This window comes from Bos indicus x Bos taurus, chromosome 4 (genome assembly GCF_003369695.1).
Source record: "Bos indicus x Bos taurus breed Angus x Brahman F1 hybrid chromosome 4, Bos_hybrid_MaternalHap_v2.0, whole genome shotgun sequence".
NCBI lineage: Eukaryota > Metazoa > Chordata > Mammalia > Artiodactyla > Bovidae > Bos > Bos indicus x Bos taurus.
Window position 1 is genome coordinate 90,891,545 of NC_040079.1, and position 23,413 is coordinate 90,914,957.

At 38.0% G+C, this 23,413-nt stretch overlaps 1 protein-coding gene across 2 annotated transcripts in view; it reads left to right on the forward strand.

Moving 5' to 3' along the window:
* MACC1 (MET transcriptional regulator MACC1) overlaps positions 1–17,547 on the forward strand; it is a 92,853-nt gene extending 75,306 nt beyond the window's left edge. For both annotated transcript variants that reach the window (XM_027539963.1, XM_027539964.1), the window contains one exon: positions 16,680–17,547. In XM_027539963.1, the coding sequence (XP_027395764.1) occupies positions 16,680–16,892 (213 nt within the window). In that variant the 3' untranslated portion in view covers positions 16,893–17,547. The remainder of the gene's footprint in view (positions 1–16,679) is intronic.
* Positions 17,548–23,413: the final 5,866 nt, after the last annotated feature.

Genomic DNA, 23,413 nt, shown 5'->3' on the forward strand with positions numbered 1-23,413 from the left:
CTACTTATTTAACAGGGTGCAGAGTGCATCATGTAAAATGCCAGGCTGGATGAAGCACAAGCTGGAATCAAGATTGCTGGGAGAAATATCAAAAAAGCTCAGATACGCACATGAAACCACCCTTATGGCAGAAAGCCAAGAAGAACTAAAGAGCCTCTTGATGAAAGTGAAAGAGGAGAGTGAAAAAGCTACCTTAAAACTCAACATTCAAAAAACTAAGATCATGGCATCTGGTCCCATCACTTCATGGCAAATATATGGGGAAACAATGGAAACACTGACAGACTTTATTTTCTTGGATTCCAAAGTCACTTCAGATGGTGACTGCAGCCATGAAATTAAAGACACTTGCTCCTTGGAGAAAGGCTATGAGAAACCTAGACAGTGTATTAAAAAGCAGAGACATTACTTTGCTAACAAAGGTCCATCTAGTCAAAGCTATGGTTTTTCCAGTAATCATGTATGGATGTGAGGTTTGGACCATAGAGAAAGCTGAGCACTGAAGAATTGATGCTTTTGAACTGTGGTATTGGAGAAGACTCTTGAGAGTCCCCTGGACACAAGAAGATCAAACCAGTCAATCCTAAAGGAAATTAGTCCTGAATATTCATTGGAAGGACTGATGCTGAAGATAAAGCTCCAATACTTTGGCCACCTGATGCGAACTGACTTATTGGAAAAGACCTTGATGCTGAGCAAGATTGAAGGCAGGAAGAGAAGGGGACGATGGATGATGAATGCTTGGATGGCATTACCGCCTGGAAGGACATGAGTTTGAGAAGCTCTGGGAGTTGGTGATGGACAGGGAAGCCTGACATGCTCCAGTTTGTGGGGTCTCAAATGAGCGACTGAACTGAACTGAAATAAAAATATTCCAGTGATGAGTACATATAAAATGGCCTGTATCTCTGTTTCACATGAGTGCAAACATTTTCAAGATATTTCAGTTAAGGAAAAATTATCTCTCTAGTTAGATAATGACTTGATAGGAGGCAAAATCTATATTCTCTGCTTCCTTTTTGAGCATAGAACTGGGTATTAATTTCTTGAGAAAATTTTCTTACTTTGAAGTAACTATGTCACCTGTGTGTGCAGTGTGTGTCTGCAGACTGGAGCCTGGCCGCCTACAGTCCATGGGGTCTCAAAGAGTCAGATACAACTGAGCATACACACACACTCACACACCTATTAGAGTAGCCAAAATCCAGAACACTGACTGCACCAAACGCTATTGAGAATACGAGTAACAGGAACCCTCATTCACTGCTCGTGGAATTACACAGTCACTTTGGAGTGTCTTGGCTGTTTCCGGCAAATGAAACGTACTCTTGGTATATGATCCATCAGTCCTGCTCCTTAGTATTTACTCAAAGGCATTGAAAACTTTTGTCCACACAAAAACCTGTACATGAATGTTTACAGCTTCTGTATTCGTAATTAGTAAAACCTGGAAGTAACCAAGATGTCCTTCAGTAGGTGAATGTGAATGGATAAGTACACTGTGCTATAATAGAATATTACATGACAATGAACTTTTATTCAGCACATAAAAAAATGACTTATCAAACCATGAAAAGACATGGAAGATCCTTCAAATAACATTACTAAAGAAAAGAACCCAATCTGAAAAGGCTATATACTGTACGATTCCAAATATATGATGTTCTGGAAAAGTCAAAACTATGGAGACAAATCAGTGGTTGCCAGAGTTTGGAAGAGAGGAATAAATAGGCAGAATACAAAGGATTTTTACGACAGTGAAAAAACTCAATATGACACCATAGTGATGAATACATATCATTTTATATTTGTCCAGACCAATTGAATGTACATAGATGTTAACCCTACACTATGGACTTTGAGTGATTATGATGTATCAGTGTAGATTCATCAGTTGTATCCAATATACCACTGTGGTGAAGGATGTTGATAATGGGGAAGGCTATGCATGTGTGGAGGCAGGAGATAAATGGGAAATCTTTGTATCTTCCTCTCAACTGTGCTGTGAAGCTAAAACAGTTGTAAAAAAAAAAAAATCTTTCCAAAAAAAGTTGTCCAGTTGAAATCAGGGCTTGTTTTTGTTCTCATTAAGCTCTGTTTTTAAAAAGATTTTACTTAGAGTTGTTTATCAAGAAATTTTGTTAAATATCCAACTTGTCTCAAATTGTGGTTGTTTTCAGTTTGTCTTCCCCGCAAATCTTCATAAAGGCCAGCTAACAGCCTACTTTTCCTTTATTTACTTTAGCACAGCCCAAATCACGAATGACTAAGTCTATGCCTGAGGCTGATAAATACTCAGAACCGGAAAGGAAAACCTCTGTGTGTCTTTCTAGAGCCTATTGTTTAATTTATTGAGATAAGCACTAACAATCTTCACTTTGGTGCTTACCGTGCTAAGTTGCTTTAGTCATGACTGACTCTTCGCAGCTGTATGGATTGTAGCCCGCCAGGCTCCTCTATCCATGGGATTCTCCAGGCAAGAATACTGGAGTGGGTTGCCATGCCCTCCTCCAGGGGATCTACCCGACCCAGCGATCGAACCCACGTCTCCTGCGGCTCCTGCATTGCAGGTGTCTTCTTTACCGCTGAGCTTTACCCGGGAAGCCCCCATCACTTTGGTGCATGTGGTTAAATGTTTAGAAACTATTCCAAATAATCTATAAAAGTTTTACCTTTTAGACTACGTACTGTAAAGGGTAAATGTATGCTGGTTTCCAGGTCTCTGAAAAAAGAAAAAAACCTGTACAATATTTTTTTCTTAAGGAGGAGATGATTCTTCAATAAGATTAATTTACAGGTTAAGCAGTTGATTTCAAAACATACTTTTATTAATTCTGGATAGGGTATGCAGAGGGAGGGAATTGAAACTGGGGCAAGGAGATAACAAATTCTTGTGGTTCCCATGCTGCTTTTTATTTCCTTTATCTCACTTCCTCAGTGGACACACATTTAAAAAATTTCCTCCTGTGTGTGCCAGTGCCTACAATCAGCTTCTTTTCACTCACTTTTCTTGCTGTTCAACTTCTTCCTTTTTCCTTTGTTCTATTTTTATTTTATCTAACAGTTATCTGGCACTTACTCTGTGCCAGTCGCTGTTCCAGTAACAGTTCAAAAATTAACTTATTTAATCCTTTGAACAAAAAACTTGTAGGGTGGATACTGTTATCTAAGCTGTAGGGAGGCTAAGTAACTTGCTCAAACGTGCATAGCTAGAAACTCACAGAACCAAGTTTGGAGCACAGACCTTTGACTTTGGAGTCCTTATTCTTTAACCCCTACGCATTGACCACCCGTTCAAATACAGTATAGTAGCTGAGTGGCAGAGCTGGGAGTTATGCTTGGGACGGGGAATTTAAAAAGCTCATTTTATTTTTTTTCTTTTTTTCAAGCCATGTCATGATTCTATCAAAATTTGCCTCAACACCTCAGCCAATTTAAGAATGGATTATCAAAAAGAGTATCACATTTTTCTTTTCAGATCAGATCAGTTGCTCAGTCGTGTCTGACTCTTTGTGACCCCATGAATCGCAACACACCAGGCCTCCCTGTCCATCACCAACTCCCGGAGTTCACTCAGACTCACATCCATTGAGTCAGTGATGCCATCCAGCCATCTCATCCTCTGTCGTCCCCTTCTCCTCCTGCCCCCAATCCCTCCCAGCATCAGAGTCTTTTCCAATGAGTCAACTCTTCGCATGAGGTGGCCAACGTACTGGAGTTTCAGCTTTAGCATCATTCCTTCCAAAGAAATCCCAGGGCTGATCTCCTTCAGAATGGACTGGTTGGATCTCTTTGCAGTCCAAGGGACTCTCAAGAGTCCAACACCACAGTTCAAAAGCATCAATTCTTCGGCGCTCAGCTTTCTTCACAGTCCAACTCTCACATCCATACATGACCACAGGAAAAACCATAGCCTTGACTAGACGAACCTTTGTTGGCAAAGTAATGTCTCTGCTTTTGAATATGCTATCTAGGTTGGTCATAACTTTCTTTCCAAGGAGTAAGCGTCTTTTAATTTCATGGCTGCAGTCACCATCTGTAGTGATTTTGGAGCCCAGAAAAATAAAGTCTGACACTGTTTCCACTGTTTCCCCATCTATTTCCCAGAAGTGGTGGGACCAGATGCCATGATCTTCGTTTTCTGAATGTTGAGCTTTAAGCCAACTTTTTCACTCTCCACTTTTTCTTTTGGCCACTTTTTATTCTTTTATAAGATGAAAAAAGCTTCTCTCTGGGGATTTCTGAGAACAACAATTTTAAATTAACCATCTCCCCAAGTAAAATTTTAAGAAAAGTTATTCAATTTTTCTAATGATGTCACAATTCCTACATAAAAAGCAAAATTACACAACCTCTGATGTTGATATAGCTACCTCAGTTTTCATTCCGTTGGCAGAGTGTATCTTTTTCTGTCTCTCTTCCCTTTTAATCTGTCTTAGTCTTTGTATGTACATTGCACTGTGTCCTGGTGTGTGGCTGGGTTTTGCTGTTTAGCTTCATCCTGGCAGTCTCCCAGTTCTCCCTGGGGTGTTTGGGTCCCTCACATTCCATACAGTTGTTGCTGTGGTTGAATTTGTAGCTGCCCTTCTGCTGTTTCTTTCCTCCATCTTGTATCTTTTTGATTCTGTTTCGCCCTTAACACCTTCTTTTGAGGTAAACAAGTACTGTTTTGGAGAAGGCAATGGCACCCCACTCCAGTACTCTTGCCTGGAAAATCCCATGGATGGAGGAGCCTGGTAGGCTGCAGTCCATGGGGTCACAAGAGTAGGACACGACTGAGTGACTTCAGTTTCAATTTTCACTTTCATGCATTGGAGAAGGAAATGGCAACCCACTCCAGTGCTCTTGCCTGGAGAATCCCAGGGACGGGGGAGCCTGGTGGGCTGCCATCTATGGGGTCGCACAGAGTCGGACACGACTGAAGCGACTTAGCAGCAGTAGCAGCAGCAGAATATGATTATAAGCAAAACGTGTTTTTCAGAGTATTTCTTTTGAGAAAAATGTATATTTACACTATACAAAGAAAAATTTCCTGTGAATGTTAGTAAAATTTTTTTCTGAGTTTTTCTGAGCCTATTTATTTTAAAAAATAGGTAGCAATAAAATATTTAAAAAATGAGTCCATATTTAAAAGCATTTGTATTTTACAAGTAGAATGCTGGGGATTTCGGGGTCAAGATACTCACCAGCCTAAACTAGGTATTCTTTATTTAACCTTCTGGAGATTATTACCATTTATGACATAAGTGATTTCCTTAGCAACTGTCTCACACTGGTCCCCTGTCTAACAATAAAGGCTGTGCTCTTTCCATCTTATTCAGTGTGAACATTTATTCACCAAGGACACTAAAGGTTCACTTCCCCTTTTAAACTACCTTCTGGCCGTGCCCACTGGGCTCCACCTCCACTTCAACAGGCAACAATAAACCTGCTGAGGCTGATCTCTTATCTGATTTACCAAAATGGGCCATCATCCCATAGAAAAGTCCAGTGAAGTCAACATTCCTAATGGTAATATTTTCTCATCTCAGAAACCATCCACCTATAGAGAGTTGTAACAGCCAATATTTATATGTTCTGCCGTCTGCACTTAATCAGTGAGAAGATAATTCTCTGTCTTATCTTCTAGTTACAATCTTTTCCCTCCTCATTCTCCAACTGGCTGCTGTAGTGTTCAGAGCACTTTATTCTAAGTCTAGCTTCAATATGGTAAAGTAGGAATCCTTAAACAGGTAATTTTATTATTATTTTTATAGCTGAATGAAAGTTCTATATGGAGTTATTCCTACTTTTTTAGACTCTCACCTCTGTGTCCTTATTCGGTATATAAATCATCCATACAATTAACATGTTTTCTGTGATTATCAGTTCTCAACATTGGAACATAGGAACTACAGCAAACACAGAATGAAAGATATGATTCTTTTCTCTCTGAAGTCACATTTCATTTGTCATGGGAATTGGGATAAACTGTTAATATTTGCATTGTTATATTTCAAAGACATATATGATTAGATGCTAAAATAAGCAAATATAAATAATAATGAGAATAATAGTTGTTGCATGTTTACTGCATGTCATCTAATCATTATGAGCGCTTTCTTTACAATATCTCCTTTACTTCAACAAACTTTTCAAAGCAGACATTAAACCATTTTCTTTTTGCAGATATGCAAACTGAGTGAATACATTTGTGTCAGCTCTCCAGAATTACGTGGCAGATCAGTGACAGGACTAGGATTTAAATCTAGCTTTGTTTTACACACAGTTCTATTCACTGTGCTCTACTGATGATAACTTTTTTCAGAGTTAACTAAATAAAAGAAAATCAAAGAATCAGGAGCTTTCAGAGGGCATATCTTAGTCCTGAAGGATAGGTAACATGTTAATAACTGGTGAGGACTAGAAGGAGGTTTCAGGGCTCTGGATACAGTGACTTCTAGAGACCACTGAGGAGAATATGAGTGTTTGAGGAGAGAGGTCATTTTAATAATTATGAGGAGATATGGCTGGACATATATATTTTGGAGAGTCGTGAATGACTGCCCAAGTATTGGTTAAAGTTCCTTGTCTGGGTTTCTGTTCTAGCTCTACCAGCTATTAGCCTAAGACCTTGGACACATTACTTGACTGTTTTTAGGAATCATTTTTTCTTGTAAAATGAAGCAAATAATACTCTCCTATTCTTCAGATGTTTGAAGGATTGAAATATGTGAAATATTTGTGACAATGCTTTGCACATTGTAATAGCTAAATACATGTTATTTATTATTTTGTCTAAGAGGAATAGGTGAATTTGACAACTGTGTGACAATGTGTGATTTTCAAAAAGGGAATGAAGTATACTAATTTTTAAGTAATATAGCCAAGAGTAACCATAGAAAGAATGTAGATAAGGGAAAAATCCACAGTGATTGTAAACCTTCTTTTCTGAGAGACTGGCAAATGGTAATGCATGGAAAAAATGAGGGAAAAAAAAACCTGGCTGATCAGATTTTTATTACTGGCTTAACAACATTTAATTTTCTTTGGAAAATATATTTTTTAAAAAGTAAAAGGAACATCCTTGTACTCTTATGGTTTTCTGGTTCACACTGCAACATATGGACTCTGCTTATAGGATGTGGTATTGCCTGGTTTTGTATCTCGGCCTGGCTCAGGTCTAGCCTTGGTGCTTATGTCTATGGTTTGCTGCTGTTTTACAGTAAGAAATATATTAATAGTTTGTTTAAAAACAGAAAATATTATATGAAAATTTATCTACCAGTGGTAAAGTGAGTAGAATAATTTCTCAGATCTTCACTGTTTGTACTAGAGATCTGGCACAGTGACATAGCATGTGGACTATCATGGTTTATTTTGTAGAGTACTATAATACTTGGTGCTATAATCTGTAATTCTAAAAATATACACTCCTTCTTTTTTAGATGATAGAATAAAGAAAAAAGACATCACAGTGTAATGTATTCCTATGATATTTGGCTTAATTCTGCATTATATATCTAATTGGGTTCCCAGGTGGCTCAGTGGTAAAGAATCCACCTGCCAATGCAGGAAATGTGGATTTGACCCATGGGACAAGAAGATCCCTTGGTATAAGAGATGGCAACTCACTCCAGTATTCCTGCCTGGGAAATTCCACAGACAGATGAGCCTGGAGGGCTACAGTCCCTGGGGTCACAAAGAGTTGGATACAACTGAGTGACTAAACAGCAACAATGATGTATCTGATTACCACACTAAAAATCAAATAGAAGTCATAGTCATATTAGGTTAAATATTACAAAGATATTTTTAAATGTATTTATAAACACTAATATTTGTATTAGAATTTAGATTTTTCTCTATCAAGTTTTATTATTAATGATCACAAAAAAAAAATCAGAAAACCAAAGCCTAGCTAATTATAAGACTTAAATTAGTATTTATTAAAAATCTAATACTGAAATAAATTTGTGATAATACTTTAGTGAAATGGCCTCATATTTATAGCCAGGTGACCAGGACTCGTTTCCTACCTAGGTTTTCCTACCTCGGTTTTCCTAAGATGTTAGACTATTTTGATGTAGTAGCAAGGAATGGGTCTTCTGTCTTCTTCTGGCTCATGCGTAATCCCTGAAGTTTGAAGAGGTTATTTCTAGAGCAAACACAGCTGTCTCTGCCCAAAGAGACTTTTCCAAGAGAATCTTAGGTCAAATTTTAACCAAGTCCAAGTGCTGTCTCCTTTCTAAGGAAATAGTGACCCCTGATATGTTAGTCTCCCTTCTTTTCTGAAGATAATGGCAACCTCCTCTTTAGTAATATTTATGTACTTACCAACTACAGGTGATGGAAGGACCACCTGGATATTGTAAATGATGCACTGAAGATAGAATGCATATAATAATCACTAATGAGGCAAATTTGCCTTGATACGTCAGATAATTGTGCTTAAAATGAAACATTGCTTCTATAGTTTCATGAGGAAAGTAGGTGGATTATTAATTCTTTAATGTGGCAAAATGTAATTATCTCAACGTAGTTAAAACCACTTGCATTCTTTATACTATTCATATTTTATGAGCTAAAATAAGATGAAGAATGCTTTGCTCAATTTGAATTGCTTTTGTTCATGTTGCATTTCATTATCTAGTGCATTATCTAATTCGTCTGATTGGCTTTTAGGAACAAGCACTCTAAATTTGGAAAACTCTATCCTGTTTCATTTCTTTTCGCATCACACACCATTTTTTCACTGCTCCTTTACCTTTTTATTTGTCTTCTAGTATCTGAAAGATAAATCAAAGACATATTCCTACTATAAAAATTCTGAGGATTTGGAAACTGCTCAGACTTCATAGGTTAAACGTTTTACTGATGCTGCTGCCCTTTATACAAAGAGATCATAGCACAGAGATGAGAAATTAACAACTCTTGGCTTTCATCAGCCTCATGCTTCCTATTCAAAGATGAACCCATAAACACCATGAAGTTAACATGAAAAGTCTAAGTAAGAGTAAAGAGATGAGAATGATGTCAAATATTTATGATATTCTGTGTCAAATATTTATGATAAAGATGAGAAGGCTGATGGAAATTGTTTTGTCGTTAGGAAAAAATTCAACAAAAACAAACCTTCAAGAGCATGTTGTCCTTTTGATTAGTCAGAGCATTTAGTGCAGAGTTCCTGAATATCTTTCCTTAAATCATAGCATTGAGCAAGAGAGGAAGAACTATTTTTAATCCACTGAATAGATATAAGATAACATAAACCTGGAAGAGTTCTTGGCAGTCTACAACTCATTTCCAATTTTTTTTTAGATTTAACTTAGATCATCCTAGAAAGAAAATTGTTTATTCTACTCATTTTATTCATTCAAACTTTTCCAGAGAAAATAATTTTGTTTTCTCTTTAATTTATTATAAAGTTTAGAATCCTTTGTTGTCTTACTGTGTATGTATATTTGGATATAATTTCATAAAGTCCACCATTTCAGTTCAGTTCAGTCACTCAGTTGTGTCTGACTCTTTGCGACCCCATGGACTGCAGCACGCCAGGCTTTCCTGTCCATCACCAACTCCCGGAGCTTGCTCAAACTCATATCCATCGAGTTGGTGATGGACATAAAGGCCATAGTTAATTAATGTATGCAAGTTATGTTTTCTGTCTTTGCCTGTGATAACATATATTCACTTGCTAAGAAAACTAGAAATATTTTAGATAATAAAAAGTGCTGAAGAAAGAAAAATGTAAGTATTTAAGAATTTGAGCCCTATTGTCATATATCTATACCATATAGGACAACAAACAACTGATTAGACTATTGCATTGATGAAAGCTGGACTTCTATCATGCTTTGTTAAGGCAAATCTTAATATAGAAAAAGTTATATTTACTGTGCTTGGCAGAGGTTTGCTTTTTGAGGGAAAATATAGATCCCCAAATTTAATATTTCTCATCCGTGTATCAAGTACATAACTACAACATACGCTTTTGATCTAATCCCTTCTCAATTATTCTTGATACTTGCCCCCTTAACTACCTGCCCCAACTCCATAATTATTTTAATGTTTGTCTGTGTTTATGTCTTTTCTGCCTGAAGAAAATTGACTTTTCACCTCGAGTATATTATATTTGCTGCCTCTTTAATCCTCAGCAGCCCTAAATTCTCCATCTGGCTAAGTTAGGATTCAAACCAAATTCTCCCTTCAGTTATATAATATCACTTTTTACAGATTATTGTCCCTTGAAACATAGTTTTATCTTCCACTGCCTCTACTTCTAGTGTTGTCTCTCTTCCTTTAACTTCCAAATTCCAGATGCGACCCATTTGTTCTGTGGCTTCCAGTTCCTTGGCACCTACTTATACCTGCAGTCTCCCTTTCACCACTCTCTTGAAACTGCCTCCTCCAAGGTTACCAAAGTCCTATTAATTGGCAAAATCCTGAATTTTCTCCATTTTATTTCATGTTTCCACATCACTTGATGTTCCAAGTAGCAGAAGTAACAGAAGAGAGACACCTTCAGTGAGAGAGTGCCATGCTGGTAGTTTTACAAGTTTGTCCAGGGAGGAAAAGCCCTAATTTATAGCTTTTACCACTTTCCTTGGTGTAAATTCTTCCAACATGGATGACTTTAACTTTCCAGTGTGTCACTGAACATGGAATTGGGAGACTGCATGAACATAAATTTGTGTGAGCCAACCACTGAATGTCCTTTGGGGGATACTATCAGGCCTTAACTTTTGCAGCATGAAGCAATCTGTTTCATTTTTCTATTACTCTAACACCAGCTTTTCTCCACCCTTTTATTGCTTCTGTTTCTTAATTGTGGTACCCAATTGTAGACTTCATTATGGGTTAAACTTTTTACACCTTTATTTTCTACCTTGGTGTTTTCCTCTACTCTCATGCTCTTCACCATCACTTTAGCATGAATTATGCTAAACCCTTGCCTGCTCCCTAGAGGTCATCTCTCTATTTCAGTTTCTTATTGGGGATAACAGATAGCCCCTGTTTTACTTCAAACTCAGTAAGGCTAAAACCATACTGCTTATCTTTTCGTCACCAAAAAGTACAATCATATCCTATTTATAAGTATTAAATGCATCCTATATGCCAGACACTTCATGAGGTGTTTTGGACACAGACAGAGAGAGTATTATCAGTTTTATAGAATAAACATTCAAAACTCTGATAATTTGATACATTTACTGTAACTATCCCATGTCTGCCATATGGTGCTAAGTTGCTTTAGTCATGTCCTACTCTTTGAGACCCTATGGACTGTAGCCCATCAGGCTCCTCTCTGCACGGGATTCCAGGCAAGAATACTCCAAAAGAAAAAGGAAATTGGATATGAACCCAGGATTCTGAAATCAATGCTCATCTTTCTATTACAGCATAGTGCTTCTCAGTTGATGGAACTGCCACTTTTTTGTCGTACATTGAATTACAATATGCAAGTAGTTTTGAATTTTTCTTAATTATTATTTACTACCAAATCTTGTCTATTCATACATTGGGCCAGTGTTTCTACAAGAATCAATCTCCCTTCCATGCTATAAAGCTTCTAAAAACAAGAGCTCTGCTATATTCATTTTATTCCTTTTTGTAACAAAATTCCTTATAGCAGTTGCTCAATAATTTTGATTAAAAAGTGAAATAAGTAACAACAATGTATTTCAAACATTTTCATTGAATGTGTGCCACAGTGGTATTTCTGTGTCATCAGTATTGAGAGCCACCAATGATATTATATATAGCAGAACACATTTTCCACTGAAGGAATATCCAGGTTTAGTTTGCAGCAAATAGGAGCAAAAACGGGATGCAAAATGTGCTCATGTTTTAGTACAAATCATGAAGTTAATCATGTGTTTATAGTCCAAAACCACTATACCTATTTCTAGGTAGCTTATAGTTTAGACTCCAGGGGATTTCTAATGAGTGTAGGGGCAATATGCGTCCTTGTATTTCTGACAAATACAGGAGACTCCTGGGAAGTCATTTCCCACTTCAGAGGTCCTAATTAGGGTCTGGGACTCAGCAATCTATCCACATTCCACTGAATTGCAAAAACTGGCCATACTGTTATGCTATGAGTACAAATTACCAAACTTGAAGGGATTATATGGCCCTCTGCCTTTGGCACCCCACTCCAGTACTCTCGCCTGGAAAATCCCATGGATGGAGGAGCCTGGTGGGCTGCAGTCCATGGGGTCGCAAAGAGTCAGACACGACTGAGCGACTTCACTTTCATTTTTCACTTTCATGCATTGGAGAAGGAAATGGCAACCCACTCCAGTTTTCTTGCCTGGAGAATCCCAGGGGTGGGGGAGCCTGGTGGGCTGCCGTCTATGGGGTCGCACAGAGTCGGACACGACTGAAGCGACTTAGCAGCAGCAGCAGCTGCTGCTGCCTTATTAAGTAGGTAGATAGACCATTGGACTTCTGAATCTGTAGTTTCTAATTCCCATATCACCTTGGTGTATTACCTGCTTCTGACAGCACCAAGGGGCTGCTTTATGACTGAGTATGCCTCAGGCCTTTTCTATACATAGCAATCTGCTGTGCTGTGACAAGATACTTGAAACAGAGCTTTTCTACCCAAGAAAGTTAGTGAAGGCATATACTTTGAATCTGCCTCGTAGTGCACAACCTGAAAATTACCCATTTACTGTCCTTTAGAGGCATCTGTTCCCTGTGGTACTGTGTCATTATCTTGGTACTGAAATGAAATGAGTTGCTGTTTATCATATCATCAAATACATCTTATACATCAAATATATCATATCATCAAATACATCATCAAATACATCTTTTTATCAGACTCAGTCACCAGGGGGCTTAAAATAAAATCTTAAATGTCTTTAGCTATAAACATTAGCATTTTAAACAATATATAAAAAGTTGAAAAATACTGTGCCAGTTAGTTGAACATCAGGGAATTTTAAATGAATTTGACATAGATTACAAATTTAAAGCTTTTACAGAGGTTTAGGATATAGATTTAGATATGGATTTAGAAAAGGCAGAGGAACCAGAGATCAAATTGCCAACATCCACTGGATCATGGAAAAAGCAAGAGTTCCAGAAAAACATCTAATTCTGCTTTATTGACTACGCCGAAGCCTTTGACTGTGTGCATCACAACAAACTGTGGAAAATTCTGAAAGAGATGGGAATACCAGACCACCTAACCTGCCTCTTGAGAAATCAGTATGTAGGTCAGGAAGCAACAGTTAGATCTGGACATGGAACAACAGACTGGTTCCAAATAGGAAAAGGAGTACTTCAAGGCTGTATATTGTCATCCTGCTTATTTAACTTATATGCAGAGTACATCATGAGAAATGCTGGGCTGGAAGAAGCACAAGCTGGAATCAAGATTGCCAGGAGAAGTACCAATACCTCAGATATGCAGATGACACCGCCCTTATGGCAGAAAGTGAAGAAGAACTAAAGAGCCTCTTGTTGAAAGTAAAAGAGGAGAGTGAAAAAGTTGGCTTAAAATTCAACATTTAGAAAACTAAGATCATGGCATCTGGTCCAATCACTTCATGGCAAATAGATGGAGAAACAATGGAAACAGTGAGAGACTTTAATTCTAGGGGCTCCAAAATCATTGCAGATGGTGACAGCAGCCATGAAATTAAAAGACGCTTGCTCCTTGGAAGAAAAGCTTTGATCAACTTAGACAGCATATTAAAAAGCAGAGGCATTACTTGACCAACAAAGGTCTATCTAGTCAAAGCTATAGTTTTTCCAATAGTCATGTATGGATGTGAGAATTGGACTATAAAGAAAGTTGAATGCTGAAGAATTGATGCTTTTGAGCTGTGGTGTTGGAAAAGACTCCTGAGAGTCCCTTGGACTGCAAGGAGATCCAACCTGTCCATCCTAAAGGAAATCAGTCCTGCATATTCATTGGAAGGACTGATGCTAAAGCTGAAATTCCAATACTTTGGTCACCTGATGCAAAGAACTGACTCATTTGAAAAGACCCTGATGCTGGGAAAGATTAAAGGCAGGAGGAGAAGGGGACAACAGAGAATGAGATGGTTGGATGACATCACGAATGCGAAGGACATGAGTTTGAATAAGCTCCGGGAGTTGGTGATGGACAGGGAGGCCTGGCGTGCTGCAGTCCATGGGGTCACAAAGAGTCGGACACGACTGAGTGACTGAACAGAACTTAACTGAGATATACCCAGTACAGAATAAACTATTCTGTAGTTAGTGTTTCTGTGCATCTTGGCAGTGATAGGCAAGACTGAATCTGACAGTAAGGCTCTGTTACTGTACCTCAGCTCATCTTGCATGGCAGAGTATTAGTGGAACCTACACTTTGGGAAGTTTGGTTTCAGTGTGAGTGTTCAGGAAAGTAGATGAGAGAACACCTCATTCACAGTTTGCCAGTGATGGAAGATACAGTTCTTTATAAATCAGCCTGGTGAGGATAAATCTTATATACAGAAATACGGTGTGATTTCTGTTGCTGCATCAAGACCACATCAATATGGTTTAACTGATAATTATCTTCCATTCAGTATCCTGAAGAATCAAGCTTTGCCTGGAGAGGTGAAAATACAGGTGTTCATGGCTTCCCAGGAATGCCATTTGAATAAATAACATCAAATTATATTTTTGTCTTGATGCCTACTCTTTTATTAATATATAGATTGAAATGAAACATAGCAGAACTCCTTATTTAGGTCTTTCATTCTGTTAGCTTCAATGCAGAGTATATGGGGATATCAGTGGAGGATGACAATTAGATCTCAAGGCCCTGCTTCACGTGATATTACTGTTACTGGAGGCTCTATTTTAAAGGGGCAGCTCTGCATAATATGTCACAGTCTGTGTTCCTGCACTTTGAAAGTGATAAAATCACAAATGAATTAGTTTAGCGAACCCAAGAAAGTAGCAAGTAACAAAGTTTATATTCCAAATATTCCCACTACAAGTACAGGGTTCATTTTTTTATTATCCTAGAAAAAAATGCATTTTAACGTGGCTATGTGTCTGTGTGTATGTTTTCTGCAGTTTGTCTTATTTGGTCAGCCTTTGTCTCTATTCTCTCTGAGGCTGGTTGCCTTGGTTACCATTATATACACGCTGTTTTGTGAGGTTCCTCTTTGACGTACATTTATTTCTATGGAAACAATGAGGTCATTAGTATGGGTAGGTGCTTTAGAGAAAGCACAATGAAGTATTGAATATCTCTCCTTCTTTTGGTTATTAAAATGTATCATTAAATTGTTTTTTAATTAGAGAAGTATATTTCTGTGTTCCTTTTGACTTGATCATGAAGCTACATTTTTACTTATTTATAGACTTGTTCATGACAGATAGATGAGGAAACAATGGAAACAGGGAGAGAATTTTTGGGGGGCTCCAAAATCACTGCAGATGGTGACTGCAGCCATGAAATTAAAAGATGCTTGCTCCTTGGAAGAAAAGCTATGATCAACCTAGACAGCATATTAAAAAGCAGAGGCATTACTTTGCCAACAAAGGTACGTCTACTCAAAACTATGGTTTCTCCAGTAGTCATGTATGGATGTAAGAATTGGACTATAAAGAAAGCTGAGCGCTGACGAATTGATGCTTTTGAACTGTGGTGTTGGAGAATACTCTTGAGAGTCCCTTGGACTGCAAGGAGATCCAACCAGTCTATCCTAAAGGAAATCAGTCCTGAATATTCATTGGAAGAACTGATGCTGAAGCTGAAGCACCAATACTTTGGCCACCTGATGCAAAGAACTGACTCACTGGAAAAGACCCTCATGCTGGGAGAGTTTGAAGGCAGGAGGAGAAGGGGACGACAGAGGATGAGATGGTTGGATGGTGTTGCCAACTCTGGACATGAGTTTGAATAAGCTCTGGGAGTTGGTGATGGACAGGGAGGCCTGGCATGCTGCAGTCCATGGGGTCACTAAGAGTTGGACATGACTGAGTGACTGATCTGAACTGAGACTTGCTCAAATACAATGACTTAAAGCATTAGATATACTGTTTAGCTCCTTCTTGTTATATATGGTGTGGTAAAGATCACCACAGATATATATAACAATAAAAAAGTTATGACTTACACCTTAAAAATGTGTCAGAGAGTGAAAAGTTTATCTCAGTAGTATTTGTTATAGTAAAAAAATTGCATAAGGAATTCACATGAAGAAAATGAGCAGTGTTTAGATGAATCTAGAAAAAAAAGGCCCTATTTATGGTCACTGTTTTTTTTTTTAAATCTATAGTTTTAGAAACACAGGGATATAACAGAGGAGTGATAGTTATTAAAACATATTTTCTGTGGTATTGGGCTTGCCAGGTGGTACTAGGGGTAAGGAACCCACCTGCCAGTGCAGGAGATACAGTAGACACAGGTTTGATCCCTGGGTTGGGAAAATCCCCTGGATGAGGAAATGGCAGCCCACTCCAATATTCTTGCCTGGAAAATTCCAGGGACAGAGTAGCCTTGCAGACTATAGTCCGTGGGGTCACAAAGAGTTGCACCTGAATGTGTGACTGAGCATCATCTATGACATTAAATAAGTGTGTGTAGATATGCATATATATATTTACATATAATTAGTATTCTGTTTTCAAATTTTAAGAGCCTTATTAACCCTTTTTTAAAGCATCTCTTTTCCTCTCTGACTTATTTACAAACTAGTCTAATTTTTTTTTCTGTATAGATGATGTGGAAACCTGCCTATGATTTTCTTTATACTTGGAGTGCTCACTATGGAAACAGCTACAGAGATGTGTTACAAGACCTACAATCGGCTTTGGACAGAATGAAAAACCCTGTGACCAAACAGTGGCGAGACTTAACTGGAGCTTTAATACTAGTGAATTCTTTAGAGGTTTTGAGAGCAACTGCATTCTCCACTTCTGAGGAAGTATAGAAATGAAGGATATGTTTTTGAGAGGAAGGAGTAGAGGGAGAAAGGGGTGTGTGTGAGAGAGAGAGAGAGAGAGAGGAAAAGAATCTCAGAAAAGTATTGCTTTTAAGAAAAAGAAAAAAAAAAGTTTTTCCCGGTGAAAACATAGCCTAGCACAAAATCCAAGGATGGGTTTTATAATCAAATATGTATTTTTGTATCTGCCTTTCACATGCAAACATTAAGCTGCTTTATTCTTGAGAATGGAAAGAAAAAACTTTTTCTCCCTTTCAAAGTTACTTTTAATTTCTTTTAGTTAAAGCAAATGACTGCCAGCATAATTACATCACACAGAAACCCAGATAATCCAGAGGCTCTCAATGTAAACACTGGAATTTTGCCAGCAGACAGGTAGAGGGAAAGGAGAAGGGAGCAATGCTCTGTGGCCAGGCATCAGACTACCTACTTTCTCTACCTGATCACTTTTATTTCCAGTGGCATTTGCTAGGATTATTCCCATTTTTCATGTGGAGAAACTAAGGGCTGGAGAGGACAGTCAGGGCTATACAGCCAGTGTGAAGCAGGTTTTCTGTTTGCAGAATCTGGCTCTGTTTTTTTTTAAATATTATTTTATTTTTAAATTTTACAAATTGTATTAGTTTTGCCAAATATCAAAATGAATCCGCTACAGGTATACATGTGTTCCCCATCCTGAACCCTCCTCCCTCCTCCCTCCCCATACCATCCCTCTGGGTTGTTCCCGTGCACTAGCCCCAAACATAGCACATGGGAATATAGTTTAAAAAAAACAAAATGCATATTAAAACTTATAGGTAATTATTTCCTTTTAATTAAGCTCTCTGCTCTATTCTACCATCTCATGAAGGTGCCAGAAGGAAGATACGGCTGGAAATCTGTTGTCTGCGTCCACCAACTGGAATTTTTACCACCTTCCTCCATCTTGAGGTCTAGCTAATCCTTCAACTTTTTATTCAGGATCATAATGCAGAGTAATTCTTTTAACTTTCAAAGATTTTTTGAAAAGAAGGGTTATTTTTTAAAAGCCTGATTTCTTGCTGCTGAATGCAGCCATCTTATCTACCAGAAACACTGATACCTGTGTGTGTGTGTGCATGCTCAGGTGTTTGTGTAATCATGTGTATGTGTGTGTATTTCAGAATGTCTTATAAATCTTTTGGAATACAAAGATTGTACAGAAATTTAGGCAAGTATGAATGCTAACTGCTAGAGAGTTGATAAGGGCTGGTCTGTGCTTACTCCTGTGTCCAGTCCTTTGGCTGCCTGCCTCTGTTTATGTGCCCTGGACAGTCACTCATTTATTGTCATTCAGTTGACAGAGTGTGTGTACCCACTTTGTGGCAGATGCATAGATGTTTGAGGTTAATAATGGGAAAAAACAGCATGATCCCCCTGACTTCAGTACTGCTGAAGTGATAGAGGCAATAATAAAGAATTATACAATTAAATTTAAAATGGCATCTGCAATACCAGCTGCAGAGGAAAGGCTGGAATGCCAAGAGATATAGATTCGGGGCAGGGGAGGGGGGAATCATGAGGATCAGGGAGATCGCATAAGTTTTCCCTGGTAAAGAAATGATGCGCCTGAAGGAGGATCAGACATTGCTTCTTGTCTGGAGAGGGTGGCGGGGCAGTTCCTCAGTGCACTGAAGCCCTCAAGCCGGAAGGGAGCTCAGGAGATGCATGTACCCAAGGTGAAGGGCTGGGAAGGGTGAAGGAATGAGGGAAAGAAAGAGAAGTCTTCAAAGGTAATGTGGATGAGCTGAATAAGGATTTTATTTAGGGATCCTGAATAAAACATGTCCATTTGGCTAAAAAGTAAAAGCAGAATCATTTTAGAGCTTTTAATACACCTACCCTGAGGTATTTGGTATGCTGGCAAAGGTAATTTGAATTAGGATTTAAGATCTTTAAGGCTTTTAATATTTGTATTTGATGATAAGTGAATACAGCCTGCCCAAGGAGTTATGTACACACATTCAAGGACAGAATTTATTTCAGTTGAAAATGAATTCAGGGAGAAGGGAGAAAAAAGAAACAATCTGTAAGTTCGGAACACAATCATTTTTAGTGGTGATTTTGCTTTTGCTTTCTTTAGAACATTCTTGGAATCTTATTAGCATGTCAGCAAACCAGAGAATTTCGGGAAAGGATAATAAGGAATTAATAACTGGGTTTTTCCAGGCTCTAAGATCTGAGACAACAGAGATCTTGTGAGTTGATTAGGGCAGTAAGATTAAATAAATCACTCAGGTTTATCACATCAGAGTGTTGTGATTGTGGTTGGGAAGTTTGAGAAGAGTTTTAAAAATGAACAGCACTATCTCTGTAATTTAAGGATGAAACAACAGTTTAAATATTAATATACACAAAGATATCTTCCAATCTCATAACAAATCCTTTCAGAGGAATTTTAAACCCATGTCCAAACATTCTGTTCTTTTAAATATATTCTAACATTTTTATAAATCATTTCCACTTTTCTGAATTTTATATTTTTCTTCCTATAATGGATTTTCATAATCAGAAAAGATTAGCTTAGTAATCACAAATTGCCTTTAACATTTGGCAGCAAATCAAGAGAATTAATAAGGCAATTAAATCCCATCCTTGACATCATTAAAAGCATCAAAAGCCATTAATGTAAAACTTCTTCAAGCATTTGGAAACTGGAAAAAGCATAGCTGATTCTTTCAGTTCCTCAGGCTTTTCGCCTAATGATGAATTAGGATGAGATTCTTGTTCAGTGCTCAGCTTACAATGTAGTAATTTTTCTATGTAAGCCACAGATCCTCTACTTCCTTCTGTTAAAGCCTTAATATGAAAGTCAATTAAGGAGGTGCAAGTAATGGTGTGTCATTAATGTTCATGCCAGTCATGAGTACAGCACACTTTCATGTTCTGTAATGTAGAAAATACCACATGAAGTTTTGAAACTGGGGATAACTAGGTCTCTGGAAGGAGCAGAATGCACTACGTTAATGGATGGTGTTTGTCTAAGACATGTTGCTACTGCTAAATAACTTTGAATATGTTATATGTAAATACAATGAAGAAAATACATTCAAAATCATACAATACTATACATAATTGGAAGTTTCAAAATGAATTTTCATACTGTGATTTTGTAAATTTTATTTCCTATATTTTTTTCATGTCTAAGGAATATTTTAGGCACTATAAAGTAAAAGGAGATAATAAAAATTATGTCTCTGAAGGCTTTTCTAGTTAAAATAGATTTCTTTCTTTTTATATTTACAAACGTCTTCCCCTTACTTCCGTATGAAGTTTCGTTCACGTGCTGCTGTATAATTTAGTGAATTTCAGAGTTATAAAGAGCTGGGGTTAACCCAAAGACTTTCTTCAGAATAACATAATTGTTGAAAGTTGGTTTCTTGCATGCTTATTTTCTAGACCACAACATGAAATAAAAAGTGACTATGGATACACTACAGTATTTCAGTATTTCACTAACTGTTGTAGAAATCTGTGGCTTTTGCGCATACATATTTTACCTTTTCTTTTTAGCAGACCACCTGACCAGCCTCTTGAGAAACCTGTATGCAGGTCAGGAAGCAACAGTTAGAACTGGACATAGAACAACAGACTGGTTCCAAATAGGAAAAGGAATATGTCAGGGCTGTATATTGTCACTCTGCTTATTTAACTTATATGCAGAGTACATCATGAGAAACACTGGACTGGAAGAAGCACAAGCTGGAATCAAGATTGCCAGGAGAAATATCAATAACCTCAGATATGCAGATGACACCACCCTTATGGCAGAAAGTGAAGAGGAACTAAAAAGCCTGTTGATGAAAGTGAAAGAGGAGAGTGAAAAAGTTGGCTTAAAACTCAGCATTCAGAAAACAAAGATCATGGCATCTAGTCCCATCACTTCCTGGCAAATAGATGGGGAAACAGTGTCAGACTATTTTTCTGGGCTCCAAAATGACTGCAGATGGTGATTGCAGCCATGAAATCAAAAGACGCTTACTCCTTGGAAGGAAAGTTATGACCAATCTAGATAGCATATTCAAAAGCAGAGACATTACTTTGCCAACAAAGGTCCGTCTAGTCAAGGCTATGGTTTTTCCAGTGGTCATGTATGGATGTGAGAGTTGGACTGTGAATAAAGCTGAGCACTGACGAATTGATGCTTTTGAACTGTGGTGTTGTAAAAGACTCTTGAGAGTCCCTTGGACTGCAAGGAGATCCAACCAGTCCATTCTGAAGGAGATCAGTCCTGGGTGTTCTTTGGAAGGAATGATGCTAATGCTGAAACTCCAGTACTTTGGCCACCTCATGTGAAGAGTTGACTCATTGGAAAAGACTCTGATGCTGGGAGGGATTGGGGGCAGGAGGAGAAGGGGATGACAGAGGATGAGATGGTTGGATGGCATCACTGACTCGATGGACGTGAATTTGAGTGAACTCCGGGAGTTGGTGATGGACAGGGAGGCCTGGCGTGCTGTGATTCATGGGGTCGCAAAGAGTCAGACACGACTGAGTGACTGAACTGAACTGAACTGAGGCCTATGTAGGCCAGAAAGCTTTAAATCTAATAGCTTTGCAATTCTGAATAATAGTGTCAGTTCACACATGAAGGGGGGCTTCCCTATTGGCTCAGATTGTAAAGAATCTGCCTGCACGCAGGAGACCCAGGTTCTATCCCGGGTTGGGAGTTCTCCTGGAGACGGGTATGGCAACCCACTCCAGAATTCTTGCCTGGAGAATTCCATGGACAGAGGAGCCTGACAGGCCACAGTCCATAGGGTCACAAAGAGTCAGACGCGAATGAGCAACTAACACACACACACACACACGAGGGAGTGATGGAGAGATTAGTACTGGGTGATAATTAGTAATGGCAAAGGAGAAAATTCCAGATCAAGCAGTGCTGTTGTAGTGGTGAGTACAACATGAAAGGCTTCTTCTATAAGATACTAGTCCAGGGATTGTAGCTGTGGCTTCTAATGTTTTTCCTATCACTTCCTAAGAGACTTTTCACCTATCATTCAGCCTCCCCAGGCTTTGGTTTTCTCATCTGTAAAATGAGGGGCTCGAACTGGGTAGTCTCTAAACTCCTCTTAGGCTTAAATATTTATGAATGTATAATGAATGGGATATTTTATGGGTTTTATAGATTTATTTTGCTATGAGGGAAAAATATAAATTAAAACTTATAGTCTGAATATCAATTATCTACATTAACATAAAGTCCTGCATGTGTGAGGCATAGCACACATAAGCTCACTAAGCTCTGTACAGATACTATCTCACTTATTACTCACATAGCCTACAATTTCAGGTTACACAATGTGCACTATTTTGAATAGTTGAAAACCATCAACTATTCAGAACAAACTAGATTAGAGGTATGAGAAGGTCACCAGTTGTTTTGCTCGGAGCTACCGAAAGCACACTGTCAAACAGGCTCCCTTCCTATTGCAAAGGCCTTAGACCAAGCAACCTCTATGCAGAGGTTCTTCAGCTTTAGCAACTGCAGAATCACCTGGAGGGCTTGTTGGAATATAGACTTTTGGGCTCCACCCCACAATTCTGATTCAGCGGGTCTGGGGTGCTGCCTGAAAATCTGCATTTCTGCTAAGTTCTCAGGTGATAGAGATGCTGCTGGTCCAAGGACTCTCCTTTGAGAACCACAGTGTTACCCATCCTTCATCTCTAAGAACAAAGGAGTCTTTATAAAACCAGAAAACCTTACTTCTGGGTAACAAATTTTTATGTCACTCGATCAAAAAATAGTTTTTGAATTAAAAAAACCAAATCAGATTATATAATGGCTCCATTTATAAATATAAAGTAAACTAATGAACTCATAAAAGCTTCAAAATGAATTTTATTAGAAAACTAATTAAAGATCTCTGTGTCTCATCTAAAATGTAATCACATTTGAATAAAACAATTAATAATTTGATAAATTTATTGTGTTAAGGTGATTTTGCAAAATATATGCACTTGTTTCTATAAAACATCTTGGGATTTTAGCTACTTGTTTTTAGTAGCCCATCACTTGTTAAATGTCTTGCTGAATTAATTTTTCCCCATTTGGGAAAAAATAAATGTTTCTAAAGTGATCAACACACCCATTTCCATGCCCCACTCTCTTTGTAGAATTACAAAGTGATCACAAACATTGTTGATAAGGTAGATAGATATTCTCTTTCCAAAGAGGAGTTTCACATTTAAAGGGATGGTGACTCTGACAATAGGTGATGAGCCGAGCAACCTCACTTTGACATTAATATATCATATTTCATCCTTTGCTAAAAGTTTATTTTTAATTACTTTTTTTTAAATTTGTTCTTAGCTTACTCCTTGGAAGGAAAGTAATGTCCAACCTAGAGAGCATATTCAAAAGCAGAGACATAACTTTGCCAACAAAGGTCTGTTTAGTCAAGGCTATGGTTTTTCCTGTGGTCATGTATGGATGTGAGAGTTGGACTGTGAAGAAGGCTGAGTGCCAAAGAATTGATGCTTTTGAA